The sequence below is a fragment of the Sinohyriopsis cumingii genome, chromosome 16 (genome assembly GCF_028554795.1).
Source record: "Sinohyriopsis cumingii isolate HCF-2022 chromosome 16, ASM2855479v2, whole genome shotgun sequence".
Taxonomy (NCBI): domain Eukaryota; kingdom Metazoa; phylum Mollusca; class Bivalvia; order Unionida; family Unionidae; genus Sinohyriopsis; species Sinohyriopsis cumingii.
The window spans coordinates 92,930,461-92,956,780 of record NC_142976.1 but is presented as its reverse complement, the minus strand read 5'-3'; the positions used below and the strand labels follow the sequence as shown (position 1 = coordinate 92,956,780).

Below are 26,320 nucleotides of genomic sequence, written 5' to 3'. Positions count from 1 at the left end.
TTGTGGTGTATGTTTGGTTTCAATAGCTTTACTCAAATAAGATATTATTGTGGTGTATGTTTGGTTTCAATAGCTTTACTCAAATAAGATATTATTGTGGTGTATGTTTGGTTTCAATAGCTTTACTCAAATAAGAGTAACAAGCCTTCGTAAAAGATGGCTGATGCAAAAGATTACTGGATAATACACAGCAAGTCAAATGCATACCAAATACACATTGCTTTTCACCAATGGGATATAATAAGAAATTGTAAATATTAAACCACATACAAATTGCACACCTATACGTACTACCATCTTTAATCAAGTGCCAGAAAATGAAACCTGTAAAGGTATTAATTTCCAAGTACAAAACATTATACATGTAACATACTCTTTCAGCTGATCAATGAGACTCTGTTTGTCGGCAATTTCATCTCTGAGTGCTGCAAGCTGTTTGTTATGATGTTCTCTGTGCATTTCCATCTGGGATTCCATTGCATCCTTAATCTCTTCTGCTGATTTTGTCTCCTTCTCTTTTGTTGACAAGTTGGTCAGATGCATTTGTTCTGTTGAAAAAAAAAACATCATTATACATGATTTTGACATACAGTGTGTGTGTGTGTGTGATTTGGATTTTTGACATGGCTTTAACAATGTTTCAGTCATATTGCAACAATGTCTGCAGTGTGGCAGTTTATATGATGTTTAGCACTGAGGCATCATGCCACAGACATATACCATGATGTCCCACTCAGTCACATTATCCTGACACCAAGCCGACCTGTCCTAACACTAAGCTCTTAATGCTGAGCGCCAAGCGAGGCAGTTGTTAGTACCATTTTTATAAGTCTTTGGTATGACTTTGCCAGTCTATAATGGTGACATGCATGTCTGTAATGGGTTTGATGCCCACAACCTCCCGAATCTGAGCTGGACGCTCTAACCACTAGGCACCGGAGTGGTGCACTGACATACAACAAACTCTGATTGACATAACTCATGAACACAGTGAGTGTATGCAGTGTACTAAGATGAAGGGAACTCAATTTGTTGCATGTCCCCATTACAGACATGCATGTCCCCATTACAGACATGCATGTCACCATTATAGACATGCATGTCACCATTACAGACATGCATGTCCCCATTACAGACATGCATGTCCCCATTACAGACATGCATGTCCCCATTATAGACATGCATGTCCCCATTACAGACATGCATGTCCCCATTACAGACATGCATGCCCCCATTATAGACATGCATGTCACCATTACAGACATGCATGTCACCATTATAGACATGCATGTCCCCATTATAGACATGCATGTCACCATTATAGACATGCATGTCACCATTATAGATATGCAGTCCAAAATCTGAGCAAGTAAAAAATCTGGGGGAAAATGAACTATTACTATAACCACATGAAAATATAACACGGTTCTCTCCATATACAAAGATGCAAACCAAATTGAATTTTTCTATCTGAAGTGGTTTTGCTTAATCTTGCTAACAAGGATTTTTTTTCCAAAAAGTAAAGCCCAAGTAGAAAAAGTTGTAAATTAAAAATTGAGAAATTGCTGCACAGGTCTCAAAATCTGATCACTTCATCAACTTGTCTATAAAATTTTACTTGTCTAACTCAAGTGGACTTTGTTAAATTATGCTAACAAAATCTATGTTACAAAAAGCTTGAAGATGTGCAACAACTAAAAGAAAGAATTTCTGTAATGGCCTGAAAATTTAAACAAGTTGTCTATATTTACACACACATATTCTTGCCAAATTTCATTCATCTATATTACGCGGTTGTCTTGCAATCTTGCTCAGAAACTTCTTGGGATGGCCAGCCATACAAGACATAATCGAGATAAACCTTCTGCAAGCAATGAGGCATTATAACTGTTGCAAAGACCATATATTCATCATAACACTGGAAAACATGCATAAAGACGTAAACAATTTTGCATTAAATGACCTTATAAACAACATGGATAGTTCAGGCAAACATATTTAGCAATTGTTTTGCTTTACAGCAAGTTTTCCAAATAAATGTTCTTAAAGAGATACCAGTAAAATCTAGCTTCAATAAACAGACTTTTACCATATTTTTCAGCCAATAAACTGATGTTAAGTACAAGTTGAACTCACTAATTTTGTAGATTTTCCATCCTCAATTCATATATCAGACAATGTGGAGGAGTATGAGACAAAGGCAGATCAACACCTTGACTTCATCTTTACTGCTAATAACTTCTGGTTACATGAATATTAATGGTATCACTGTATGCAATTCCCAATTACCCAAAATTGTGAAATTGCAGTTACCAATGCTAACATGCCTTTTCCACAGTTTGTTTTGGAAGAGAGGTTTCAGGGCAACTGTAACCTGTACTGTTCAGTTACCTGACAAAAGTGATCTCCCTCATGTACAAGAAATTATAACCTATTCCATTATCAACACCTCTGAATGAACAGTTCATTCCCGCTTTAATTATCATATCCACTGTCACAAGAACCACATGGCTATTTAGTATTTACATGCCAATTAAACATGAAGACTGCTTTGGCTGGGTTATTCCAGTTGACAATGGTCTGAGGGCATAATTGGACACAAGATCAAATTATTGAGAATACCAATAGGAAAATGAGGCTATCCATAGGAAAATGAGACTATCCATAGGGAAATGAGGCTATCCATAGGAAAATGAGGCTATCCATAGGGAAATGAGAAATGTATAGGAATTAATGACCAAGACAGAAAAATAGAGAAAAGTCACATAAAAGAATAAATAAAATGTATTTTAAGAATTCTTTATAATATCTATAAAATAATGCAGCAAATTTAAAGAAATGAATAGACATATTCTTTAACAAGTTATCAAGTATAAATGAGAGCACCTCCATGTTCTAATTTATTTTATTACTGTTGCGCGCTTTAGTCAATAAAATAATGGTACGGGTTCACTTAATCATCTCTAAATCTGATCCCTAAAATTCTCTCTCTTCCATATCAGAATACAAGATGGCGGTCAGCTCATTATTCCCAGTCTCAATCTCAACAATCATGATAGTTTCTGCTTCAACAAAAAGCCATTTCCAAAATCGACTGTGCCACAGTATTGCATTGTCTTATGCTAAGTCCCCTTCACTGCATGAATCTATTGGACTGCAATTGAAACTTTCAACTGCTAAATCAGTTGCAATTTGCTTGGCCTAGCATCATAGTTAAACAGTGTTCATTTCACAACATGTGGCACATTATGTCAACACATTTTCTTCTAACTTGTCCTCAACGTCACTTCATCTTGCTATGCCACCAGGATTTCTTTGTTTTTTTGGTAATGTGTGATGCAACCTTAGTTTTAAGCCAATCCCTGACAAATTTTTCACTTACACCATATCTCCAAATCACTGTATTAGCTATACTTAAGGCAATTTCAATGACATAAAAATATATATGAAAAAACCCAGACTTACAGGTCCAATTGTATTAACTGATATGTAGGAATGCATGGTATTAAGAAAAAAGGCAAGATACAGTGATCTGGCAAGAACAAAAATACCAGTGCTATAATCAAGGACATGCCAAGAACTATGACACTAACAATGATTAAGCCATAAAAGCTACAGATGTCAACATTTTAAAACATTTAAAGGAAATTTCTGAAAAAATGTGTGCATTATTATTTTGTCATTTACAGACATGTCAACTCAATCAAGACCTTCTCAGTAAGGTAGCAGATTTTGTCCTAAGTTGGGCCAATTTTCAGTAAGGTGTAACAAAATATGATGTACTGTTATTGTCAAGCTGGAAAACATGCATTTAAAAGTCCAGAAGTGTGATTCAAGACTGATGTACTGATGGTAAACATTGGGTTCAACTCAGAAGTTTGTAGCATTTACTTTAACAATAATTCCCTCATGTACAGTTTAACAAACTGCAGTTCCAAAACCCTACGAAGCTCAATGGTTTCTCAACATCTCTCAATTTAATGTAAACCTTTTTTTAAAAAAATGATGTGGTGACAGCAATCATCTTTCCTGTCATGTTACATACTCAAATCAGCACATGACCACTAAATCTAATATATGCCCTTCCTACTTTTGTCACCAAGAATCTTAATATTCCATTTTATTCTTCTGTACTATTAAAACTTTTTAAGATGTTTATTGTCCCGTTCATTCTGACCACTCACATGATGAATGCCATTTAATTATAAAAAAATACCACGATTATGAAGACATTTTGACATCACAAAATATGTGCAGTTTATAACATCTGAGGTACTTTGGTAAAACTCGTTCCCTGTCAAATTTCATTGAATCTAATATGAAACCCGGATCCAAATCATACACGGACAATCCAGTATCCGGATTTTACCACATACAATCATATTTTCGTAATTTGTGCTTTTATTCCATATGTCCGAATTTTAAGGGTAATTACCATAAGACTTACTGCGAAATCATAATGGTTGGCAGGTCTGCATTTACTGGCCTTGACCTTTAACCTTTCACACCATACATATTTGAATGGTATGATATGTTGTTGATTGGAAGAACCTACAATTTGCATATCCAAGGACCAAAAGCTCTACTGTAATACCACTTCATTGATACTAACCTTGAGCTTTGAGTCTAGCCACTACATCATTGAGTGAGTCCACGTTTTCTTCCAGTTTTCTCTTCTTCTGATCTGTATCCCTGATTGTTTCATTCAGAGAGGCCATCTTGGCTTCATGCTAGAAGAATCACAGTAATTGTGCACATTTTTACTTCACTGTATTTTAGAAACTTCACTCAGTAAGAAAATGAGATAACAATTCCAAAAACAAAAGGACCTTTTAAAACGTTGGTTTCTTTTCTATTTGATGCCTATTTTACAGTAAATGTACCCTCTTCAATGCAGTGTCAAAACTTTATCAGCAGTCACTACAGTAACAAGGTCACTTTCTCACAATGGTTAGATTCTTTGAATCCTGCAACTAGTTATTACCACTTTTACTCAGGGCCATTCCATTTAAACATACATGGTACCCAGGGAAGGCAGTTTTTTAAAAAGTATATGCCAGGGTACTTTGATTTCTGAGAGTTCATATTAAAATGAGAATTTTTTTAAATTGCATCTATGGGTGAGTACCCCACTTTAAAAGTGCCTTCCTGGGTCCCATTTTTTTTAATGGAACAGCCCTCACTTATAAGTCTGATAAAATAGTAAACAACATAGACTATGATATGCTATCATACAATGTGCCAGCCATCTGCATCTATGCACGTTGCTACGACTAATCAGTAAAACACAGACCCTGATCTGCAGATGCATAATGCACTCACAGACCAAGGTCTATGAAGTTCGCAGTTGGCTCTTACTTGCATGCAAATACATATGGGTTGTATGTGTGAGTGCTATGTATAGTGGTCATCCGTTAAATGCGGTTAGTGGTCCACATAAATGGTCCCAATCACATATGGTCCAATGGTCCATGTATTTAATGGTCAGGTATTAACTGCAAGATCAAATATGGTCCATGTATTTAATGGTCAGGCATTAACTGTAAGATCACATATGGTCCATGTATTTAATGGTCAGGCATTAACTGTAAGATCACATATGGTCCATGTATTTAATGGTCAGGTATTAACTGTAAGATCACATATGGTCCATGTATTTAATGGTCAGGCATTAACTGTAAGTTCACATATGGTCCACGTATTTAATGGTCAGGCATTAACTGTAAGATCACATATGGTCCATGTATTTAATGGTCAGGCATTAACTGTAAGATCACATATGGTCATATGGTCCATGTATTTAATGGTCAGGTATTATCTAAGATCACATATGGTCCATGTATTTATTAGTCAGGTATTAACTGTAAGATCACATATGGTCCATGTATTTAATGGTCAGGTATTAACTTGTTGTTGTTGTTGTTGTTGTTGTGGGGTTTAACGCCATTTTTCAGCACACAATAGGCTATGCATGGCGGCCAGTATTAATGGTGGAGGAAGAACAGGGCAAAACCCCGGGAAGAACCACCGACCCACGAGAAGCTACTGACAAGCTTTCTCATATACCCACATTGGCCAAATCCTAGACTTGAACCCACGCAGACAGAGGTGAGATGGCAGTGATCCATAACGGAGAGCGCTTTAGACCACTCGGGCCCCCCAGGTATTAACTGTAAGATCACATATGGTCCATGTATTTATTAGTAAGATCACATATGGTCCATGTATTTAATGGTCAGGCATTAACTGTAAGATCACATATGGTCCATGTATTTAATGGTCAGGCATTAACTGTAAGATCACATATGGTCCATGTATTTAATGGTCAGGTATTAACTGTAAGATCACATATGGTCCATGTATTTAATGGTCAGGTATTAACTGTAAGATCACATATGGTCCATGTATTTAATGGTCAGGTATTAACTGTAAGATCACATATGGTCCATGTATTTAATGGTCAGGCATTAACTGTAAGATCACATATGGTCATATGGTCCATGTATTTAATGGTCAGGTATTATCTGTAAGATCACATATGGTCCATGTATTTAATGGTCAGGTATTAACTGTAAGATCACATATGGTCCATGTATTTAATGGTCAAGTATTAACTGTAAGATCACATATGGTCCATGTATTTAATGGTCAGGTATTAACTGTAAGATCACATATGGTCCATGTATTTAATGGTCAAGTATTAACTGTAAGATCACATATGGTCCATGTATTTAATGGTCAGGTATTAACTAAGATCACATATGGTCCATGTATTTAATGGTCAGGTATTAACTGTAAGATCACATATGGTCCATGTATTTAATGGTCAGGTATTAACTGTAAGATCACATATGGTCCATGTATTTAATGGTCATGTATTAACTATAAGATCACATATGGTCCATGTATTTAATGGTCAGGTATTAACTAAGATCACATATGGTCCATGTATTTATTAGTCAGGTATTAACTGTAAGATCACATATGGTCCATGTATTTAATTGTCATGTATTAACTATAAGATCACATATGGTCCATGTATTTAATGGTCAGGTATTAACTAAGATCACATATGGTCCATGTATTTATTAGTCAGGTATTAACTGTAAGATCACATATGGTCCATGTATTTAATGGTCATGTATTAACTATAAGATCACATATGGTCCATGTATTTAATGGTCAGGTATTAACTAAGATCACATATGGTCCATGTATTTAATGGTCATGTATTAACTCTAAGATCACATATGGTCCATGTATTTAATGGTCAGGTATTAACTAAGATCACATATGGTCCATGTATTTAATGGTCAGGCATTAACTGTAAGATCACATATGGTCCATGTATTTAATGGTCAAGTATTAACTGTAAGATGATAATCATTTTGAAATCTTATATAAGTTACAATTTCCGAGTTAAAAATGTGTTTACTGCTTTAACTAGTAACAAAACTATACATATCCTGTTTTCTTCATATTAGAATTCCAAATAATGATTCTTTTACCTGTTTATCCTTATCATCAATCCACCCATCATCTTTCTCAAATGTATGGCTTCTTGATAAATGCCAACTGATCAATCACCACAGGAACCACTATACATAGGTTTGACTGAAATCATGGATTTGTGTTTCTCCCAAGATGTTTTTTAAAACCCCCAAGTCAAAGGCCATGTGTTCAATCTCTTCAATAATTAATTAATGACTATTGCAGTATCGAAAACATACCCTGAACATTAACAGTAATTGAAATGAAAATATTCTATTCTGTCAAATGAAAATACCAAGTCATTTACAAATGTATCTTTTGTAACTATGAAATAATTGTATTTTCTTAAAAATTAGACATAATAACCTGCCAAAAATTTGAATACAGAAATAAAAGAATCTAAACAGTTACAAAAACACACTTATTAGCTCTGGTAAATCAAATAACAAGAAAAATTTTAATTAGACCATTATTCACAACAGACCAGATCTGTTCTACATTATCTGGAGACCACAGTCAAGGTAGATCTCATGCTTTTTCATTTTAAGTTACATTCCTTGCCCAAAAAAAATTTGAAGTGAAGATAACAGCACACTTAACTGCATACAGCTCACTTAAGTATGACCCTGAATCCACATATAGATCAGCATAGCACATATAACGGAACACAGCATACTTGGCTATGAAAATCTCCTCCACATATAGATCAGCATAGCACATCTAATGGAACACAGCATACTTGGCTATAATCATCACCTCCACATATAGATCAGCATAGCACATATAACGGAACACAGCATACTTGGCTATGATCATCTTCTCTACATAAAGATCAGCATATGTAACTGAACACATCACTCTTAACTATGACCTTGAATTCACACAAAAGTCAGAATAGCACACAGCCCACTTAACTACGATCATGACCTCTACATAAAGGTCAGCATGGCATATGTAACTGAACACAACCCACTTAACTACAACCATGACCTAACAAAGGTTATCCAAATCTTTATGTAAGTGAGGCCCAGTATAAGAATAAAATATTAACAAAATTGTGCAAAGGTCATATATTAGATCCTAAATTTTTTAAATTCCAATTACTACTTTATTTCCCACCTAACTCTTGGGCAAAGTTGCCGATCCCTAACTAAAAGTTAAAAGGTCAGTAAAGGTCAATATCATGGAATTTAGAAGAATCTTGTAATATGTTTTGTAGCACATTTTTACCTGCTGAATAAGAAGTTTACAGTCTGACAGATCCTTTTCTGCAAATTCCAGTCTTTTGGTGTTCTCTGCCTGTGTGGACTCCAAAATCTGAGCTCTGTTTACAAGTGTCTTCACCTCAGACTTCATTTTACTAATGTACAGCCGTGCAATGGTGAACTCCTCCTCTATTTTTTCAGATTGGCCAGGCACAAGTTGTGTCTCAACTGCATTCCCACCAACAATAGTTCCTATGTCACTCAAATCCTTCAGCAGGGAAATCATCATGTCTGTCACTCGCTTGCGCTGATGGAAGGTGGAATCTTTCAGGCCTTCAAGCTCGGTCTGCAAACTGTTAAGTGTGCTCTGAAACAGGATTTAGTACTGTCAACCTTCTAGCAATGTCATAAATGATCTTGTATTGATTTTATATCAATTGTTGCAACAGTGCATTCTAAGTACTCTAATAGGCCCAGGTTGTGAAGGAAACCCATATACCTGAGGAAAACAGCCAGAGCCTAATTTCAACATTTTTTCCCCTTACTGGTATTTGTTTGCAAGTTGAGAAAAAAATCTACTAAAAATTTCATCTTTGTTTGCACTTTTATATATATGAATGATTCAAAGGAAGAATGGGTCATATTCTGTAATAAAAGTAACGAGTAACATTTCCAACAATTTCCATAAAGGGGAGACTACTTAATCTTCCCCGCAATAAAGTATATCAACAACAGCAAGTGAAATAAGCCTTGTTTGTCAGTTATGGAAATGTCTGTGCTCACATAAAGATGGAAGTGCTTTAAATCTCAATCTGAACTGTGTAAAAAGAAAAACAAAAAAAACTTGCATCTCGTGACCATGCAAGTGTCCAATTCTAGGCCTTCATCCTTCGATGAGCAACAACTACATCTTGCATGCTACAACTGAGAATAAACCTTTGACTGCAAGGGTGCTAAGCAGTTACTTCTTTTTCAGACATCATATTACAAATACAACTGGAGTTAATGTTTCACATTCAGATAGTTTTCAAATAAATAAAAAAATTCTCCCCAAAATTATGGATCATCTTAGAAAAATTTCTTTTGCAGCCATATAATTATACTGTTGATGATATACTGACCATTTTCTGTGTCAGCTCCTCACTAAGTGTCTCATTTTCTTTGTTCTTGACATCCACCTCCTGTGCCTTCTGGTCATAGTTCATTGCCAGTTCCTCCAGTGCCTGGAGCACCTCCTTCACCTCATCTTTGGCCGAGTCATTATCAGCCTGGATCCGTGCCATCTCCTGCTGTGTACTGTCATAATCACGACGTGTCTGCGTGAGGAGTTCTTCCTGGTCTAGCATTTGCTGCTTCAGGTTCTCGATAAGCTGGGCCATGTTGTTGATCTCATCATCCTGCAATGTAATTTTATATATTAATGTCCTCCTAGGACAATTAGTAGCTTATAAAGCCAATGTTTTTTTACTATAAAGATTTTATCAAAATTAAATTTATAATCAATACTGCTAAATTTTCAGGATCCATTTTCCATCCTGCAACCCAATTTACAATGAACTTGACATACTTACAATGAACTTGGCATACTTACTGCTCATCTGCTAAATGTCTGGCTACCACTAGTGCCATTTAAGCACTTTGATTCAAAAATGGTTAAAAAATCTTTGCTTTCTGTGGATCAAGATTACAATTTTGTTACAGTAAATAGGAAACTACTACCCTTGCACCTGCAGTACTTGTGGGGTAACCAGACAGATAGCCTTATATGCCATATACCACAGCTGGATGATTCTGCCAAATATAGTGGATATCTTTTTGTATTTCTTTTTTTCAACATGGTATACTAAACCTTGACAACGTTTTCAACTGACCTTGTCATCCAGTTGCTGGTAAAGTTTAATCCGCTCAGATTCCATGATAGCTCGGTCAGAGTCAGAGATCTGGCTGACACTACCTGACAGGGCAGATATACTGCCCACCATGCTGGTTGCTGGGGTGGAGCCAGGGGTTTCTTCTGTTGCGTTAATATCCACCTGTTCATCATTTGGCACAGACTGGCCTGATGGAAAGAAAGAGGCCATTCTTTTACAGCTGTCCACAACATTAAAAATTCTCTGCATCATGAATTCATCATGAATTTTCTCTCCCCTCCCTACCTCTCCTTCCCCCCCTCATCTCTTCTCATCCCTTCTCCCTCTTTCAATTAGTGTAATTCCTGCCGTTTTAGTGTACATCATTGTTCATGGTTTTGTAAAAATATCTTTAATTCATGTATTTTTGTAGATATTAATGTTGTTTTGTAAAAATGTATTTAATTCATTTATTTCTGTGGGCATCAATGTTTGTGTCTTTGTCAAAATGACTTTAATTCATGGATTGAGGGTCTTATTTATTTTTTTACACAGAACAATCATCATTTGCTATATCTTAAATTTGTGGTTTGCAACAACCCCATGAAAAGCAAAGAAACTGGTACCCTATGAAAATTAACAAATTCACCATAACAATATACAAGTCATTTCACAGTTACATTTCTTTTAAGGACCATGATAATTCCAGAGTCCTGTTTGCAGAAAATGTTAAGTGACTTCTAACTGGATTTTATCCAATAATAAAATCAACCCAGGTTTCACATTTCTTTTTGTCATTAAAGGTAGACTCCCAGCTTTATCACAGAAGAATCCCTTTACATCTGTACATACAACATGGTAGTTGACATTAGTACTTGGAGGTCTCAGAAACACTTAATCACGGAAGCAAATTTTGTATCACTCAGGCAGGAGTCCTCTGAATGCACACAATAGCTGGGCAGCAAATTCAAAGGTTTGCCAGTCCTGCTTCCTGCTAAGCGGGAATAAGTGTTGATGAAATGATCATGTGAGCTTGTGCTGCTATTTACAACAACAGAATTCATTAGGTGAAAAACTCCCATTTGTACATGTTGTAATTACGAGTACATCAAAAGAGCATGGCGCAATAGCTGTGTGACAAGTTGAATACTTTGACTTGATGCTTAATGCTTGGAAAAAGTGCTGATATTTACAATGACCGAATTCAGAGCAAACAACTTTAGCTTTCATTACTGTGTTTGTTTCCAAGTGTAGCTGAATATGCAGTGCATGTGACCTTGAAATCAAGACACATCTTAGGGGTTAAACAGCAAACTGACAAAGATTATGAGATTCACAAGAGTGCTCAAGTTGCTGGAAATGACAGTTTGGATGAAAAAGTAGCCAAGTGTAAGAAAGTGTGTGATACCTGGCTTAGTGTTTGCATTAAGACCTTTCCTTGGATTGACCAAATTCAGTCTCACTCCGATAGATAAACCAGAACTATGTGTCTGTGGTGTAAAGAATTCAGAAAACTAAACTCTGGTTCTTCTCAGCTGTACATTTATCTACTTCATGTATGCTCAATATGCTTCTGGGATGGGACTGCAACTTTTGCTTGTCTAACTCCTAACTGGACTAAAATAGGAGTCCTGGACTCCTAGTTTTAAATTCTAGCAAGATCTTAATACTACTGCTATAAGGAAGTCTTCATTATTTCAAAATTGTTACAGCCATGTCAAATAAATCCAGCCAAGAACTGTCAAGAAGCAACACAAGTTCAATAAACAAATACTTCATTATAATATCTTGCATCATAGATACGATATGACAGACAAGTCTGGTCTGATTTAGTGTTTAACAGCACATCAGCACATGAAAGGTTATGACTTGCCCAAAGATGCACCAAAACAGCTGACCTGACCTCCTCAGGATCTGAACCCAAACTATTCTGGTTGCAAGCCTGGCATACTAACCACTGAGGACTAAATCATGATTTTGATATACAATGTTCCTTATTTACCAGTATTGGACTCCTAATGAACTTCAGTGACCAGAAATCAAGGTCCCTTAGTCACAAAATATGTCAGAGCAAAAATAAAAAAAACTGAACTTGAACAAAATGAAAATTCAGACTCATTGTAATACCATTGACATTTGGTATGTGTGTAAGAATTCACACCTTAAAATCATGCCAAAATGTTCTTGACTCTAACCTATTATTTTTTTAAATTTAAGCACAAGTTCAATATTTATTCTGCCAGTCTCATGAGTATGGGGCAAGATCTGAAGTAGAGTAATGTGCCAGTAGATCAGGTCAAGGCTGTTTGCTTAAGTTAATAAGTTGAAAGAACTGTGCTCACTCTGAGATACTGACAGATTATGTGACTGATTGTCCCAATCTCATTTTCTTTTTAACCTGAAACTGAGATTTAAAAAAATCATTATTTGCTGGCAACCTCAGAGTTTTCACCAAACAATAAGCAGGCATCAGTTTTCACCAAACAATAAGCAGGCATCAGTTTTCACCAAACAATAAGCAGGCATCAGGTTTCACCAAACAATAAGCAGGCATCAGTTTTCATCAAACAATAAGCAGGCATCAGTTTTCACCAAACAATAAGCAGGCATCAGTTTTCACCAAACAATAAGCAGGCATCAGTTTTCATCAAACAATAAGCAAAGATCAGTTTTCACCAAACAATAAGCAGGTATCAGTTTTCACCAAACAATAAGCAGGCATCAGTTTTCACCAAACAATAAGTTTTCACCAAACAATAAGCAGGTTTCAGTTTTCACCAAACAATAAGCAGGCATCAGTTTTGACCAAACAATAAGCAGGCATCAGTTTTAACCAAACAATAAGCAGGCATCAGTTTTCACCAAACAATAAGCAGGCATCAGAAAAAAATAGAGTCATAATATCCAGATTTAATCTCTAAAGAGATTCATTTAATTCCTGAGAAAAAATTGGGGAATCCCTAGACTTCTTTTGCAAGAATAAAAAAGATTCCCTGGTAAATAAATTTAAAACTAAAGAGTTATCTTTCATTTTCAATACTATCACTACCTCTGACTACAATAACAATATTGTCATCAAAATAAGATGACATAAAATCTCAATCTGAAGAAAATATTTGAGAAATATAGTGAAAATGGTGCCTGGATTTTGCTGCCACGTTTGGACGACCCCCATACATACTAAGCAAAGATGGGTTGCATTATTGAAAGGTAAATCTTCCAGTTTTCTACAAGTGAAACATCACCAAATTAAAATGACAACTTGAAACCTTTCTTCTGACAACACCCTACACACAAACAGGCGCCATCTTTAAAAACTAATCACTGTCGGTAATTTTCAGCAAGGTAATATCAGAATGACTAGTAGTTGGTCATAATTTTCAAATACTTCTCTGACAAAATAGGTAAATGTAAACTAGTAAAATTATAACTCTACCAGTTACTTTGCAGAAACTTACAATGACTTGCAACATGCGCAGATTTGTAACTGAATTTCCAAATTTCTAAAACATTAAGTTAATATACAAGCTCAAAATGTGTGTCATCATTTTTTAATTGGTTAAATATTTGTTCCAGAAAACTGGAATGGTATGCCTAATCTGTTGTGTATAAACAGATCTGTTTCACTGCTTTTCTTTGTTCTGCTTTACAAAATTAAAGGAAAAATCCTGAACTGTAAATGTTCAAAATAAATGTGTTGCTTACCATTTCGCCATTTGCTAAGCTCCACCTCCAACTTGGCAATAATTCCCTTCAGCTTGGCATTCTTTTCCTTCTCTCTCTCATACCTCCGCTTCCACTCATCTGCTGTAAGCTCTTCATTGACAGAAACAACGTTCTTAATTGTCTTAGCCCTGTAAATTAAACATTTTATACCATTACAAAATATAATCTTCAGAATTTGTAATGAAAAATACAACCATTTAAAGAAAATTGGTAAGTGTTTTATGCAATAACAAAACTGTCCACTCTTCTTAACTCTATGACACAAAACAGATACAAAATGTGTATTTTAATGTCAACATATTGTTATAAAGGTATAATTTACAGTAACTTGACTATACCTTTGTCCGAAGAGCAGCGTAGATTTGGTTTCAGATTCATTATAGGAGGCGGGAGAGCAGCAAATAACCATGGTTGTGCGGGCATTACCTCCCAAGCTTTCCTGAAGGATTCTAGTAAGCTTGCTGTCTCGATATGGAACGTGGCTTTTCTGGAGAGATGAAGCAGAAGCAAAGTTATTCACCAGATCAGAATATATCCCAGGCCATTTTCAGTGATTTATTTTTTCTGGTCCAACTAGCTTCAATATGGGACCATCAATTAATAAATGATTCAGCACATCTAAAAAAAAACCCACCCTATCATCAGAGTATTATGCAGAAACAGAGCAAGTCTAACCACACACACACACACACACACACACAGAAATGCAAAAACAAATGCTTTATGATTTCAAGAGTAACAACGAGAATGATTTGAGTCTTTTCTCTGCATGAAGATATTAAGTAAAAATTTACAAAAGCAGAACAAAGAACATTATCTACCAATTAATTGTATCTTGCTGTTTAGCAAATTCCCCATGCTGATATGACCCTCCTATCAGGAGTAGTGATAACAGTATTTTCAATATGGACACTGCTGTGGCCATATTGGACATCTGAATGGCACGAATTTCATTTAGGACAAACTTGACAAAATAATAAGTCGTCTGGTAAAAACTCCATGTCAGTATTACTTTTCACTCAGGAGGAGTAGCAACAACAAAAGCAAACATTTTCAAGGTGGCCACTATGGACAATGATTGGCACCATTTTCATTTAGGATCAACCAGACATCATGAGGATGACTCATAAGATTTTCAAGATGGCCACTATGGCAGCCATTTTAAATATCAAATTGGCTCCATTTCTTTTTTAACATAACGGACATCACAAGAAAACGTATAGTGAAAACTCCATTGCAATGTAACTTTCCTGTTAAGATTTTCTAGACGAGCATTGGCAGCCATATTAGAAATCAACTTGACACCATTTTCACTCAGAACCAACCGGACAGCACAAGAAGACTTTTTCCCATTTTGAAATGTCCATTCATACAGGGGGACTACTGATAATAAGATTTTCAAGATGAATGTGTGTGGAAAGCTTCAATGAAATCTTCTAAGTAATTAAGGAAAAGTAACAATTACAAACTTGTGCTAATGGATGGAAAGATGAAGGACAACAGACCATCCCATAAGTTCTTCTGGTCTGTGCTAGTAGAGCTGATAGTAAGATAATCAAGACAACTGGAATGACTCATAATCACAAATACTTGAGAGTTTTCACTGTATATTCCAAATAACCCTGAGATCATAATTCATAGTATGTCAGACATGATGCATCTTGGTACTATGACTGCATTTATGGTGTTTGGTCAGAAAATATTTTAGAATGTGAAAGGAACTGACATTTTGTATACATGACCTTTTACCTTTGTCTGCCACCCCAAATCTTACCTTAACATGCCTCTCATAGACCCAACTATACAAATGAGCATTTTACCACCTCTCAGAGACCTCACTGTAAATAACATTTTACCCCTTCTCAGGGCTCCTTCATTGCATATCTGACCTGTTACCCCCTTTCACTGACCCCAACTGCACATCTGCCCTTTTACGTTCTTTCAGGGACCCCATTATACATCTGACATGTCACCCCATCTCAAGAAACCCAACGGACAAAACCTACGGAAGATAACTTTATTGCAGATCCACACGCATAACACAAACTTTGTGAAATTCCACCCAGCAAAAAATGAGACGTGTTAACGGATATAGACGGACATATGTGCAGAGACAGGGTACCATTGTATTCCCAATGCTTTGTAAAAAGCACACAGATAAAAAAATTGTATATGTGTATTTTTTCAGAAATGATGACTCACGTTTCCATCAGCCAAGGCTGAGATTACATTGCCGAGAGCGGAAAGGGATTTGTTGATGTTCTTTGCTTCATCTAAGACAGATCCTTCAGCTCCTGTTTTGCTGACCTGAAATTATGAATAAAAAATAATAAGTTGATAGAAAATGATTGCTCCCACATGAAGAAATGAAAGTCGAAAACCAATTTCTTCCAGGAAAATAAAACCTTGGTTACTTTACCAAAAAGTCATTCAAGCATGAAACAGCATATGTGGCAACCTGACTGATGACAGAGGTATAGTACTGCTCAAGTGGACTTTCAATTGTCGATGTGCCATGGTGGAGCAGTTAATTCCCTCAATGATTGTTCCACAACGAAACTCCAAGGTGGGGGGCTGAATACCAAGAAATAACCACCATGACTTGGCAGGCACTGCTTGTGCTTCTGCACCATAGATGGGGCAACTGACATTAGTGATTGACATTTTAACAGCTAAATCATGAAGACCACCCATAGAAATACTTCAACGTCAGTGATATACAATTGGATATAATTTGAAGAATCAAGCCTTTATATCAATTATATATTTGAAGAAAAAAATCATTTCAGAGTAATCTTGTACATTCAATGCATATGTGTTTAGAAAAAGTTGATTGACTTCAATGTAATATATATACCACAATTTGCAGTTATTGCAGACATTAAAAATGTATGTGCATTCCCTAGTCATTTTAAACAATGTAACCCAAGAAGTCAAGACCATGGTCAGTGGACAGTGAAAAGTAGATCACAGACACTTCTATAAATTTACATTTTTACTTTATTCAAAGAAATCTGAAAAAGCTTGTGCATCAACTTGGTGAGAGCAAATCTTTCAGCTTCACTTGAACAAAATCAATTATTCTGTTGTTACAAAGGAAACATAATCCTCTAACATACGGAAAGTTTGATTAAAATATAACAACCACTGCTATGTAAAATAAAAATGGATGGAAAACAAAGAATTTACACTGAAATGTGAACAATGTGCTTAGCCCTTAAGAAGCATTGACAGTACAAACTGTCTTCAAACAGCAACATGTGCACAATGTAGAATCTACACAACTTTCAGCCAGCTAGGTTCTGATGCAACAGGGCCTACAGCACACATTCCATAAGGAACCTACTATTTAATCTTTGGGGGAGGGGGAGTAAAGGGGTGCAAGCTGTGACATTTTCTGACTGAAAATTATTTTTTTTGTCTTTCTTTACAAGACAGGTAAAGAGTAGTCTTTTCCCCCACAAGACAATTGTTTTAAGTTTTTTGAAAAGAATCCTAATAAAGGGTCTGTCCAAAAGACGGACTTGATTTAGTGGATGTTCTACTGAAATCAAAGCATTAGCCATTGTCAACACTGGTACAAAATATTGACAATAATTAGCATCAAATGAATGTCAGTTTCGGCTTGGGAAAGTATTATTTATATTACACAAAACCATTTGACATGTACATCATATTTAACAGCCCCAGTTAAAATCCAGCAATTGACAGGGGAAGTTTGTTAATAGTGTTATGACTATAGTGTCTTAAACTCTGTAACAAGAAAGAGCAAAACCAATAAGTTTGTCTAATTGAAAAATATAATTTATTTCCCAAAAAACAAAGTGAAAGAATAAAAATAACTTCCAATATAATGAATGAATTCCAAAAATCCTAAAAGAAAAGCATCAATTCTTCCACTCGAGTTGATCAGTTAATCCAGAAAAGAGCCAATTTTTCCACTAGAGTTGAACAACTAATCCAGAAAAGAGCCATGAAAGTAGTTCCTCATAATTGATACACCTCTGACCTTCACCCTCCCAAAACTAATGAAAACTATTATATTACAGAGTTAGCAGTTAATGATATTTAGATTTAGACAATCCAACCTTCTGTTTCAGACCCAGTATGAACTAAATCTGCCAGTAAGGGAGTGCTTATTGAGTACCCCTGCTGTAAAGGCAATAATTTCATAAAGTCCCCATATGGTGCCAACGCACACCAAGCTGCATCTCAAAAGGTTTGGGAAGATTTTAACTGTCAGAAGTGTGACAGAGTGATGGATGGACACAACTGCATAATATTCCCACTTGTTTAATAGTCCTCCCTATAGATAACAATTTTTTTTGTGCACAAATCATTGTTCTTCTTTAAGTCAGTGACTTTGACATTTGACCCCAAAATCAACAGAGTACTTCCTCACCCAAGTGCAAGTCATCCCAAAAGTGGTAACTGTAGATGGTAGACAACCCACAAGTTACTGTGTACAAATGAAATTGGTAACAGATGGACATATAGACAAATGGACAATATCAAAACAATATACTCCACCTTAAAATGCTTATCAGACAGGGGCCCCATTCTCTGACAAGACACATTCTCAAGGCATAATACATGTATTATCATCACAGTAATGCCATCTCAACTGCTAGATCACGTCAAGTCGTCAGCATCATGATCCTGCTGACAACAAGGCATGATCTAGCAAACAAATCAAATGAACCTGATATTTTTGTTAAATACTTATAAATTTTCTAATAATTTAGTGAAAATCATTGATAAAGAAAATAAATTATTTAACGTTTCAACCTATTCTAAAAATGAACATCCTACAGGATGAACCAAATTACATACTGGCAAGTTACAGAACTGTCAAATTCAGCAGGTTTTAGTAAGAGTTTTCCTATTTTTAGTAACATCAGCCATATCAAATGGCAGATAGGCATCATATATATATAAGTTAAAATACCTTTATGCCAGGTTACTTATTGTCAAATTTTTAAGGTAGTTTTTAAGAAGTCATTTGAAGAAGTTTCTTCAGTAATGGTGGCTGTATCTGATGTTAAGCAGTTTTTAAATAGTCATTTCAAGGTTTTCTATTTTTAGTAACAGTGACCATATTTGATATTAGATCGGCCTGCTTTGCAAAAACTTGTCTGTCATCTATGCCAAGATGAATGTTCTTACATTCGATCAATTCTGCTATTTGTTGTTGTTTTCAGTTTAATACCATTTTTCAGCACCTGATAGGCTACACATGGCAGCTAGTACATCTGGTGGAGGAAGGACCCAGGAAAATCCTTGGAAGAACCACCAACCCAAGGGAAGCTACTGGGAAGCTTTCTCATATATACACCAAGGGCTCCTTTCAATTTTCAGTAACAGTGGCCATGTTTGATGATAGATTGGTGTCTAATGAACACACCTGAAACACTCCTTGCAAAATCCAGATATACCCCCAAAAAGTGTCCTACAAGGAGTAGGTCCCCTACCTAATGGGATGCTAGTGGGGGAACACTTTCTTGTGCAGTTACTTGTTACTCTACCACATGCTGAGATGGTGAGGTACTGTCAAAATGCATCAGTGTTTCTATCTTCTCATGAGTCAGCATCAACGATCAAGCCATAGCAAAAGCTCACTAGACCCTTGAAATACAGATTAGACATATTTTACTGGATTTAATGTCTAGTCATGATACAAATACATACCAATTTTCTTTGAGATCTCTCAACAGATTTAGCTATTAGATAAATGAATCTGAAGGACAGATGGATGGATGGACAAACAGACTCCAATATACCCCACCCCACATAAATCTGTTTGCAAGCACTTACTTTTTCACTTCCAGCTAAATCCACTAAATATAATTTTCCACTGAGTTTCTTTTGGGTCTCCACATTTTCTTGCTTGACATTGATTAAAAATACACTATGGCTCCTACTGCTGTGTTCATTCATATCTGAAAGAATAGAAATGAAAGGAAAGTAAGTTAAATAATGCAGATGTCTGTTATGAAGAAAAGAAACATCTTTGTGCACTTTGCAAAACTGATGTTTTTCAAAGATATTTTCCTTTGCTGAAATTAGTGAAAGTTTACCTTTGATAGTTCTAAAATTGCAGAAACAGAAAAGATCTACAAATCTGCAGAACCACACGATTCTCTCTCTCTCTCTCTCTCTCACACACACACACACATACACACACACACACACAGAAAGGGAAATCTTTACTTATTTCAATGGCTTACTAGTTACTGCTACATGTCTATTGGCTTTTCCTTCATCTATTGTTTCCATTACCTCCTCTGGACTAGAAACAAACCTCTCTGTGGCTCCCTGCAACATAAAAATAAACAGTGTCCTTCAAAGGGCAAGATGCTCTACTGACATAAAGAATTTCCAGGAATACATGATAAGAATAATTCGATGTTTTTACAGCTCAGTGTTGAAACCATCTGTTATACACGAGTGATAAAGATTTTAAAATTGGGTCAGTGTGGCAATTAAACTGATTATAAGATTGGCACCATTTCATTTACAAACAGCCAGACCTTATAAGTTATCCAGTGAAAACCCCATGTCAATATGACTTTCCATTCAGGAGTAGCAGTAAGATGTTCAAGAATGCCACCATGGTGACCATATTTCCAGTCAAATTAGCTCCATTTTCATTTCCATCTTCTAGTGAAAACCCCATGCTGATACAATCATTCATTAAGGAAGAATAGTGATAACAAGATTTTTAAGATGGCCACAGTGGTGGCCATATCTGGTGTCCAAGTGGAACTGTTTTCATTAGAACCAATTAAACCTTGTGATAAATGCAAAGATTCATAGCAATCCTACCAAGCACATCTGAGGGAATAGCAATAATTTGTGCCAATAGATGCTGTGGTGGCCATATTGAATGTCTGAACAGCACCATTTTCATTTAGGCCCAACCAAAGATCACGTGTCCTGTAGTGTAAAACCCTTGTTTATTCAGAAGTAGCATTAACAAGATTCTGAAGTTGGTTGCTGTGACAACTATACTGAACGTTATGCATCATCTTTCTTGTTAAGGACCAGCTAGACAATATAAAAAGTCTTGCACCTTTCTCATTAAGGACCAATGAGACATTATAAAAAGTCTTGCACCTTTCTCATTAAGGACTAGCAAGACATTATAAAAAGTCTTGTACCTTTCTCATTAAGGACCAGCGAGACATTATAAAAAGTCTTGCACCTTTCTCATTAAGGACCAGCAAGACATCATAAAAAGTCTTGCACCTTTCTCATTAAGGACCAGCGAGACATTATAAAAAGTCTTGCACCTTTCTCATTAAGGACCAGCAAGACATTATAAAAAGTCTTGCACCTTTCTCATTAAGAACCAGTGAGACATTATAAAATATCTTGCAATGGAAACCCATGTTTTTATGATTTTCCATTTAGGAATAACATGAAAAAAAGTTTCAATATTGCCACCGTTGCAGTCATAGTGAATGTCAAGGTGGCACCGTTTTCATTTAGGACCAACTTGACCATGGAATAAATGTTTGTGTGCAAGGTTTCATGGCAATTCTTGATGTAGTTTAAGAGGAGTAGCGATAAACTTATTCTAATGGACAACTGAGTAACCATAAGCTCCACTGGTTTATGACCAGATGAGCTAAAAAAACAAAAAATGTGTTTCCAAAAAATCTCTTCATTAAAGAAGAAATTTGAAATTGTAAGTGTAATGTTATTTTAGCAATTATTAAGAATAAACTCATGAAAGCAATATGTAAATTTAAAGTTTGATTTTGTAAAGCCTGTTTATAAGCATATCCTACAGAGAGCAATATTTAATGGGAAAAAATATCTCAATTCCTTTCTTTTCTACAAAGATGTTCATTATTATAAATTATTGATCTAAATATTATCAGCCACTGCCCCCTTAAAGAAGCATGGTGAGAACTGTAAATATAAACAAAATTGTTTGTTTACAGAAAAATAGAAGTGAGATCAGACTGACAGACTGCTGGTTAGTGACATGCTAAACAAACCGATGTCAGTTGGAACATCAGAAAAACCAATAAATTATAGTTTGTTTGTTTTTTTTTAATTTTTTAAAACAACTCTCCCCTGTTTGAAGAACAAATCAGTATATTTTTCTGTCATTTTATTTTATGTAACTGTGTAGCATTTTATTACTTTATAAGTCTTACCTTTACATAAGGAACCCTGTTTTTATCTTCATGTACCGACAAGTTTGTCTTTGTTACTGGAAAATAAATAAATTTGTCAGTTTCTTGAAACAATTTTGATGAACTCATTGTTTAAATTTTAATAAAAAACAAGGAGTATGTCATTTACATAATTAATTTGACACATGTATAGACTATGTACCTAAAGTGACAAAAGCTTAATGGGAATGCAGTGTACCAATTTTATTGGATTTCATGACTGTTTTAAATTATCAAAAGATTTTCTTTCTAAATAAATAAATGCCATCATAAAATGTCAGCACCTATGAAAGTGCTATTTCTTTCTAACTGAATTTTTATTTACTCTGCTCTGTGTGCTTAAAGTTAAAGCAAACAGATCAAGAAACTGCTTCAGAAAGTTGCATATATATCATTCCCTCACTATAAGATCATGCATTATAACACTGTTCCTGTCATAACACCCTTCATTACAACATGGGCTCCTGTTATAAGGGTCCTATTATCCTTAATTACAACAAGATTCCTGTTGTATGGCCCTTAATTACAACACAATTCCTGTTATATGGCCCTTAATTACAACACGATTCCTGTTATATGGCCCTTAATTACAACATGATTCCTGTTATATGGCCCTTAATTACAACATGATTCCTGTTATATGGCCCTTAATTACAACATGATTCCTGTTAAAAGGCCCTTAATTACAACAAGATTCCTGTTATATGGCCCTTAATTACAACAAGATCCCTGTAATAAGGCCCTTAATTACAACAAGATTCCTGCTATATGGCCCGTAATTACAACAAGATTCCTGTTATAAGGCCCTTAATTACAACAAGATTCCTGTTATATGGCCCTTAATTACAAGATTCCTTTTATATGGCTAACATGGTTTAGGATCTTGTTTCAATACATGGTTGAAATACTCTACGCATAATGTACTTCACCATAAGGTGCTCTCATTATAAGGTGACACACTAACTTACTTCAGTGTACAGCATTATAATGTGTGATTGCTATATATTACTGCATCTCTATATGATTTCAACATCTCACAGGTATTTCTCATATGTTAAGCCCAATGGACGTTCCTTGCAAACTGTTTTGAACTACAAAAGGGTGGGCTTGTACACCAAAAAAGAAAAAAAAAAAAACAAATTGAAAAAAATAGTGGGCTTAAAATACAAAAATTTCAAGAAAAAAGGGCTGACTTATGTATATATATAAAAACAACTGAAAAAGTTGTGGGTTTATGAGGAAAGCTTTCAAACATAAGAGTTAGTCAAAGTTTTGTGAAAGTGGGTGATAGGCTTTTCATGTGAGAATTATCATAAGGAATTTTGTTTTACGTTTTTTTTCCCTTAAGAACTGTACATGAAAGTGGTAAGAATTAAGACACCATTAAATAGTGAGAAGTTTGATTCTTGCATGTATTCACAATGGCCCTGTGAGTAGTGTGGCAGTTTATAGTGATGTCTAGCATGGAGACACCATGCCACAGATATGTGACATCATGTCCCACCCATACACTTTATCCTGGCACCAGGCTGACCAGTCCTAGCAATAACTACTTAATGTTATGTGCCAAGTGAGGAAGCGGCATAACCATTTTTATACGTTTTTGGTATGACTTGGCTGGGGTTTGAACCAGCTAATTTTTAATGACAAGATTTTCAACATGTTCACTGTGGTAATCATAATGGACATCTGTGGGGCACTGTTTTTATACAGGATCAACTAGTTATCATAAAAAGTCTGTTGGTGAAAACCCAACGTCAATATGATCATTAATTCTGTTGTAGTAGTGATTACAAGATTTTCAGGATAGCTGCCATGGTGGCTATATTGGGTGTCATATCATCAACATTTTCATCTAGAACCAAATAGTCATCATAAGAAGTCTTTGGCAAAAACCCAAGGTCAATATGACTTTCCATAGTGGTAACAAGATTTTTAACACAGTTCCAGTCATGGTCATACTGGATTTCACATTGGCACAATTTTCATACAAGACCAACCAGACACCATAATAAGTCTTCCTGTGAAAATCCCATGTTCATATGACTTTCTCTTCAGGAGGAGTAATAATAAGATTTCAAAATGGCTGCCATTGTGGCCATATTGTGTGTCAAAGTGGCACCTATTTCATTTAGGACCAACTTGACATCATAAAAAAAGTCTTTTAGTGAAAGCCCCACTCTGGCAACTATACTGGGCATCACCATTTTCATTTAGGACCAACCTGACATCATAAATAACTCTAGTTCAAACCCAATGCTGATATGACTTGCTACTTAAATTTTCAAGATGTCTGCCATTGTGGCCATATTAGATGTCAGATATGCACCATTTTCACCAAGGACCAACTAGACATCATATAAATTCTCTTGATGAAAACCCCATGTTCATATGACCATCCATTCAGGAGGAGTGGGAATAAAATTGTCAAGATGGATGCTGAGATGGCCATATTGTATTTCCAGGCAGAACAATTTTCATTAAAATAACTAAATATCACAAGAAGTCTTCTGCTGAAAACCCCCTGCCAACCTGTTCTGGAGGAGTAGCAAGATTTTCAACATGGCTGCCATAATGGACATCAGATCAGCACCATTTTTAAGTAGGACAAAGTAGTTATCACAAGAAGTATAAACCTCATGCTGACCTATCATGCGTTCATTCAGAACAACAAAACTGTCCAGCTTGCCACTAATACTATGATGGCCATATTGGATTTAAGACTAACCAGACAGCAGAGGTATGCAGGCAAAACCCTCATCAATATGACTTTCCATTCATGAAGAGTAACATTTACAAGATTTTCAAGATGGGACATCAAATGAGTACCATTTACAGTTAGGTCCAACAAGACATTATGTCTTTGAGTTCACATTGATATGACTGTCCATTTCAAAGAAGTAGTGAAAACTAGAGTTTCAAGATGGCCAGTGTGATGACCATACTGGGCATCTGAGCAGAACCATTTCACTAAGGGCCAACTATACCTTGGGATAAATGTGTTTAAATTTCCTGGCAATCCTATGAGTAGTCTATGATTGTTAGCAATAAAACACACTTGTGCTCAATGATAGATGGACTGCATATGGCGGATGATGGACAAAGGATGTGTGACAAAGTAGAACTTGTATTCAACATGTTGCATTTCAAGCTATTCATACAAAACTCACCATCTAAGAGGTCACGAATTTTATCCATATATATTTCAAAATAGGATACCTGAAATAAAAAATACCAAATCAAATTTTAATTATGCAGTTCTGTATTTGTAAAATATAAATCCCTGCTCCTCCCTCATTTGACATTGTCCCAAAGTTTGAGCCTTTTGGTGAAGTCCTGGAATGCAAGGACAGACTTAGTAGCCAATGTCAGTTGCATATTATCTGCAGCCTTTTCAAGAAAAGCAAGTTTATGCTTAGTTAAATACTGGGATCTAAAGAAATTCCAAGTCATGACTCATGGGCTATATTATATACACTATGTCCCCGAGACAGCTGCAAGTATGGCCCTAGTGACAAAACTTACTTGCAGGTCTACATTTGTCCTTGATGCCCAGTAAGTCCACATTTGTCCTTGATGCCAGTAAGTCTACATTTGTCCTTGATGCCCAGTAAGTCTACATTTGCCCTTTATGCCCATTAAGTCTACATCTGTCTTTTATGCCCAGTAAGTCTACATTTGCCATTTATGCCCAGTAAGTCTACATTTGTCCTTTATGCCCAGTACGTCTACATTTGGAAACAGGATGTGGACCTCAACAGCTTCCAACTTATGACCATGGAGCTAAGTCACTGGGGATGGGGAGGTGGAGGGAGGAAAGATACCTAGGACATAACCCAGGAGTCACAGTCTGAAATATGTC

At 35.8% G+C, this 26,320-nt stretch overlaps 1 protein-coding gene across 4 annotated transcripts in view; it reads right to left on the bottom strand.

Annotated features, from left to right (window-relative positions):
- LOC149780998 (kinesin heavy chain-like) overlaps nucleotides 1-26,320 on the bottom strand; it is a 103,113-nt gene that overhangs the window by 27,368 nt on the left and 49,425 nt on the right. For all 4 annotated transcript variants that reach the window (XM_089938108.1, XM_089938110.1, XM_089938109.1 and 1 more), the window contains 12 exons: nucleotides 25,629-25,677; nucleotides 22,441-22,496; nucleotides 20,500-20,587; nucleotides 20,087-20,211; nucleotides 16,475-16,579; nucleotides 14,611-14,759; nucleotides 14,252-14,400; nucleotides 10,568-10,755; nucleotides 9,818-10,093; nucleotides 8,722-9,063; nucleotides 4,613-4,730; nucleotides 374-548 (listed from right to left, as the gene is read on the bottom strand). In XM_089938108.1, coding sequence (XP_089794234.1) covers nucleotides 374-548; nucleotides 4,613-4,730; nucleotides 8,722-9,063; nucleotides 9,818-10,093; nucleotides 10,568-10,755; nucleotides 14,252-14,400; nucleotides 14,611-14,759; nucleotides 16,475-16,579; nucleotides 20,087-20,211; nucleotides 20,500-20,587; nucleotides 22,441-22,496; nucleotides 25,629-25,677 — 1,820 coding nt within the window. The remainder of the gene's footprint in view (nucleotides 1-373; nucleotides 549-4,612; nucleotides 4,731-8,721; nucleotides 9,064-9,817; nucleotides 10,094-10,567; nucleotides 10,756-14,251; nucleotides 14,401-14,610; nucleotides 14,760-16,474; nucleotides 16,580-20,086; nucleotides 20,212-20,499; nucleotides 20,588-22,440; nucleotides 22,497-25,628; nucleotides 25,678-26,320) is intronic.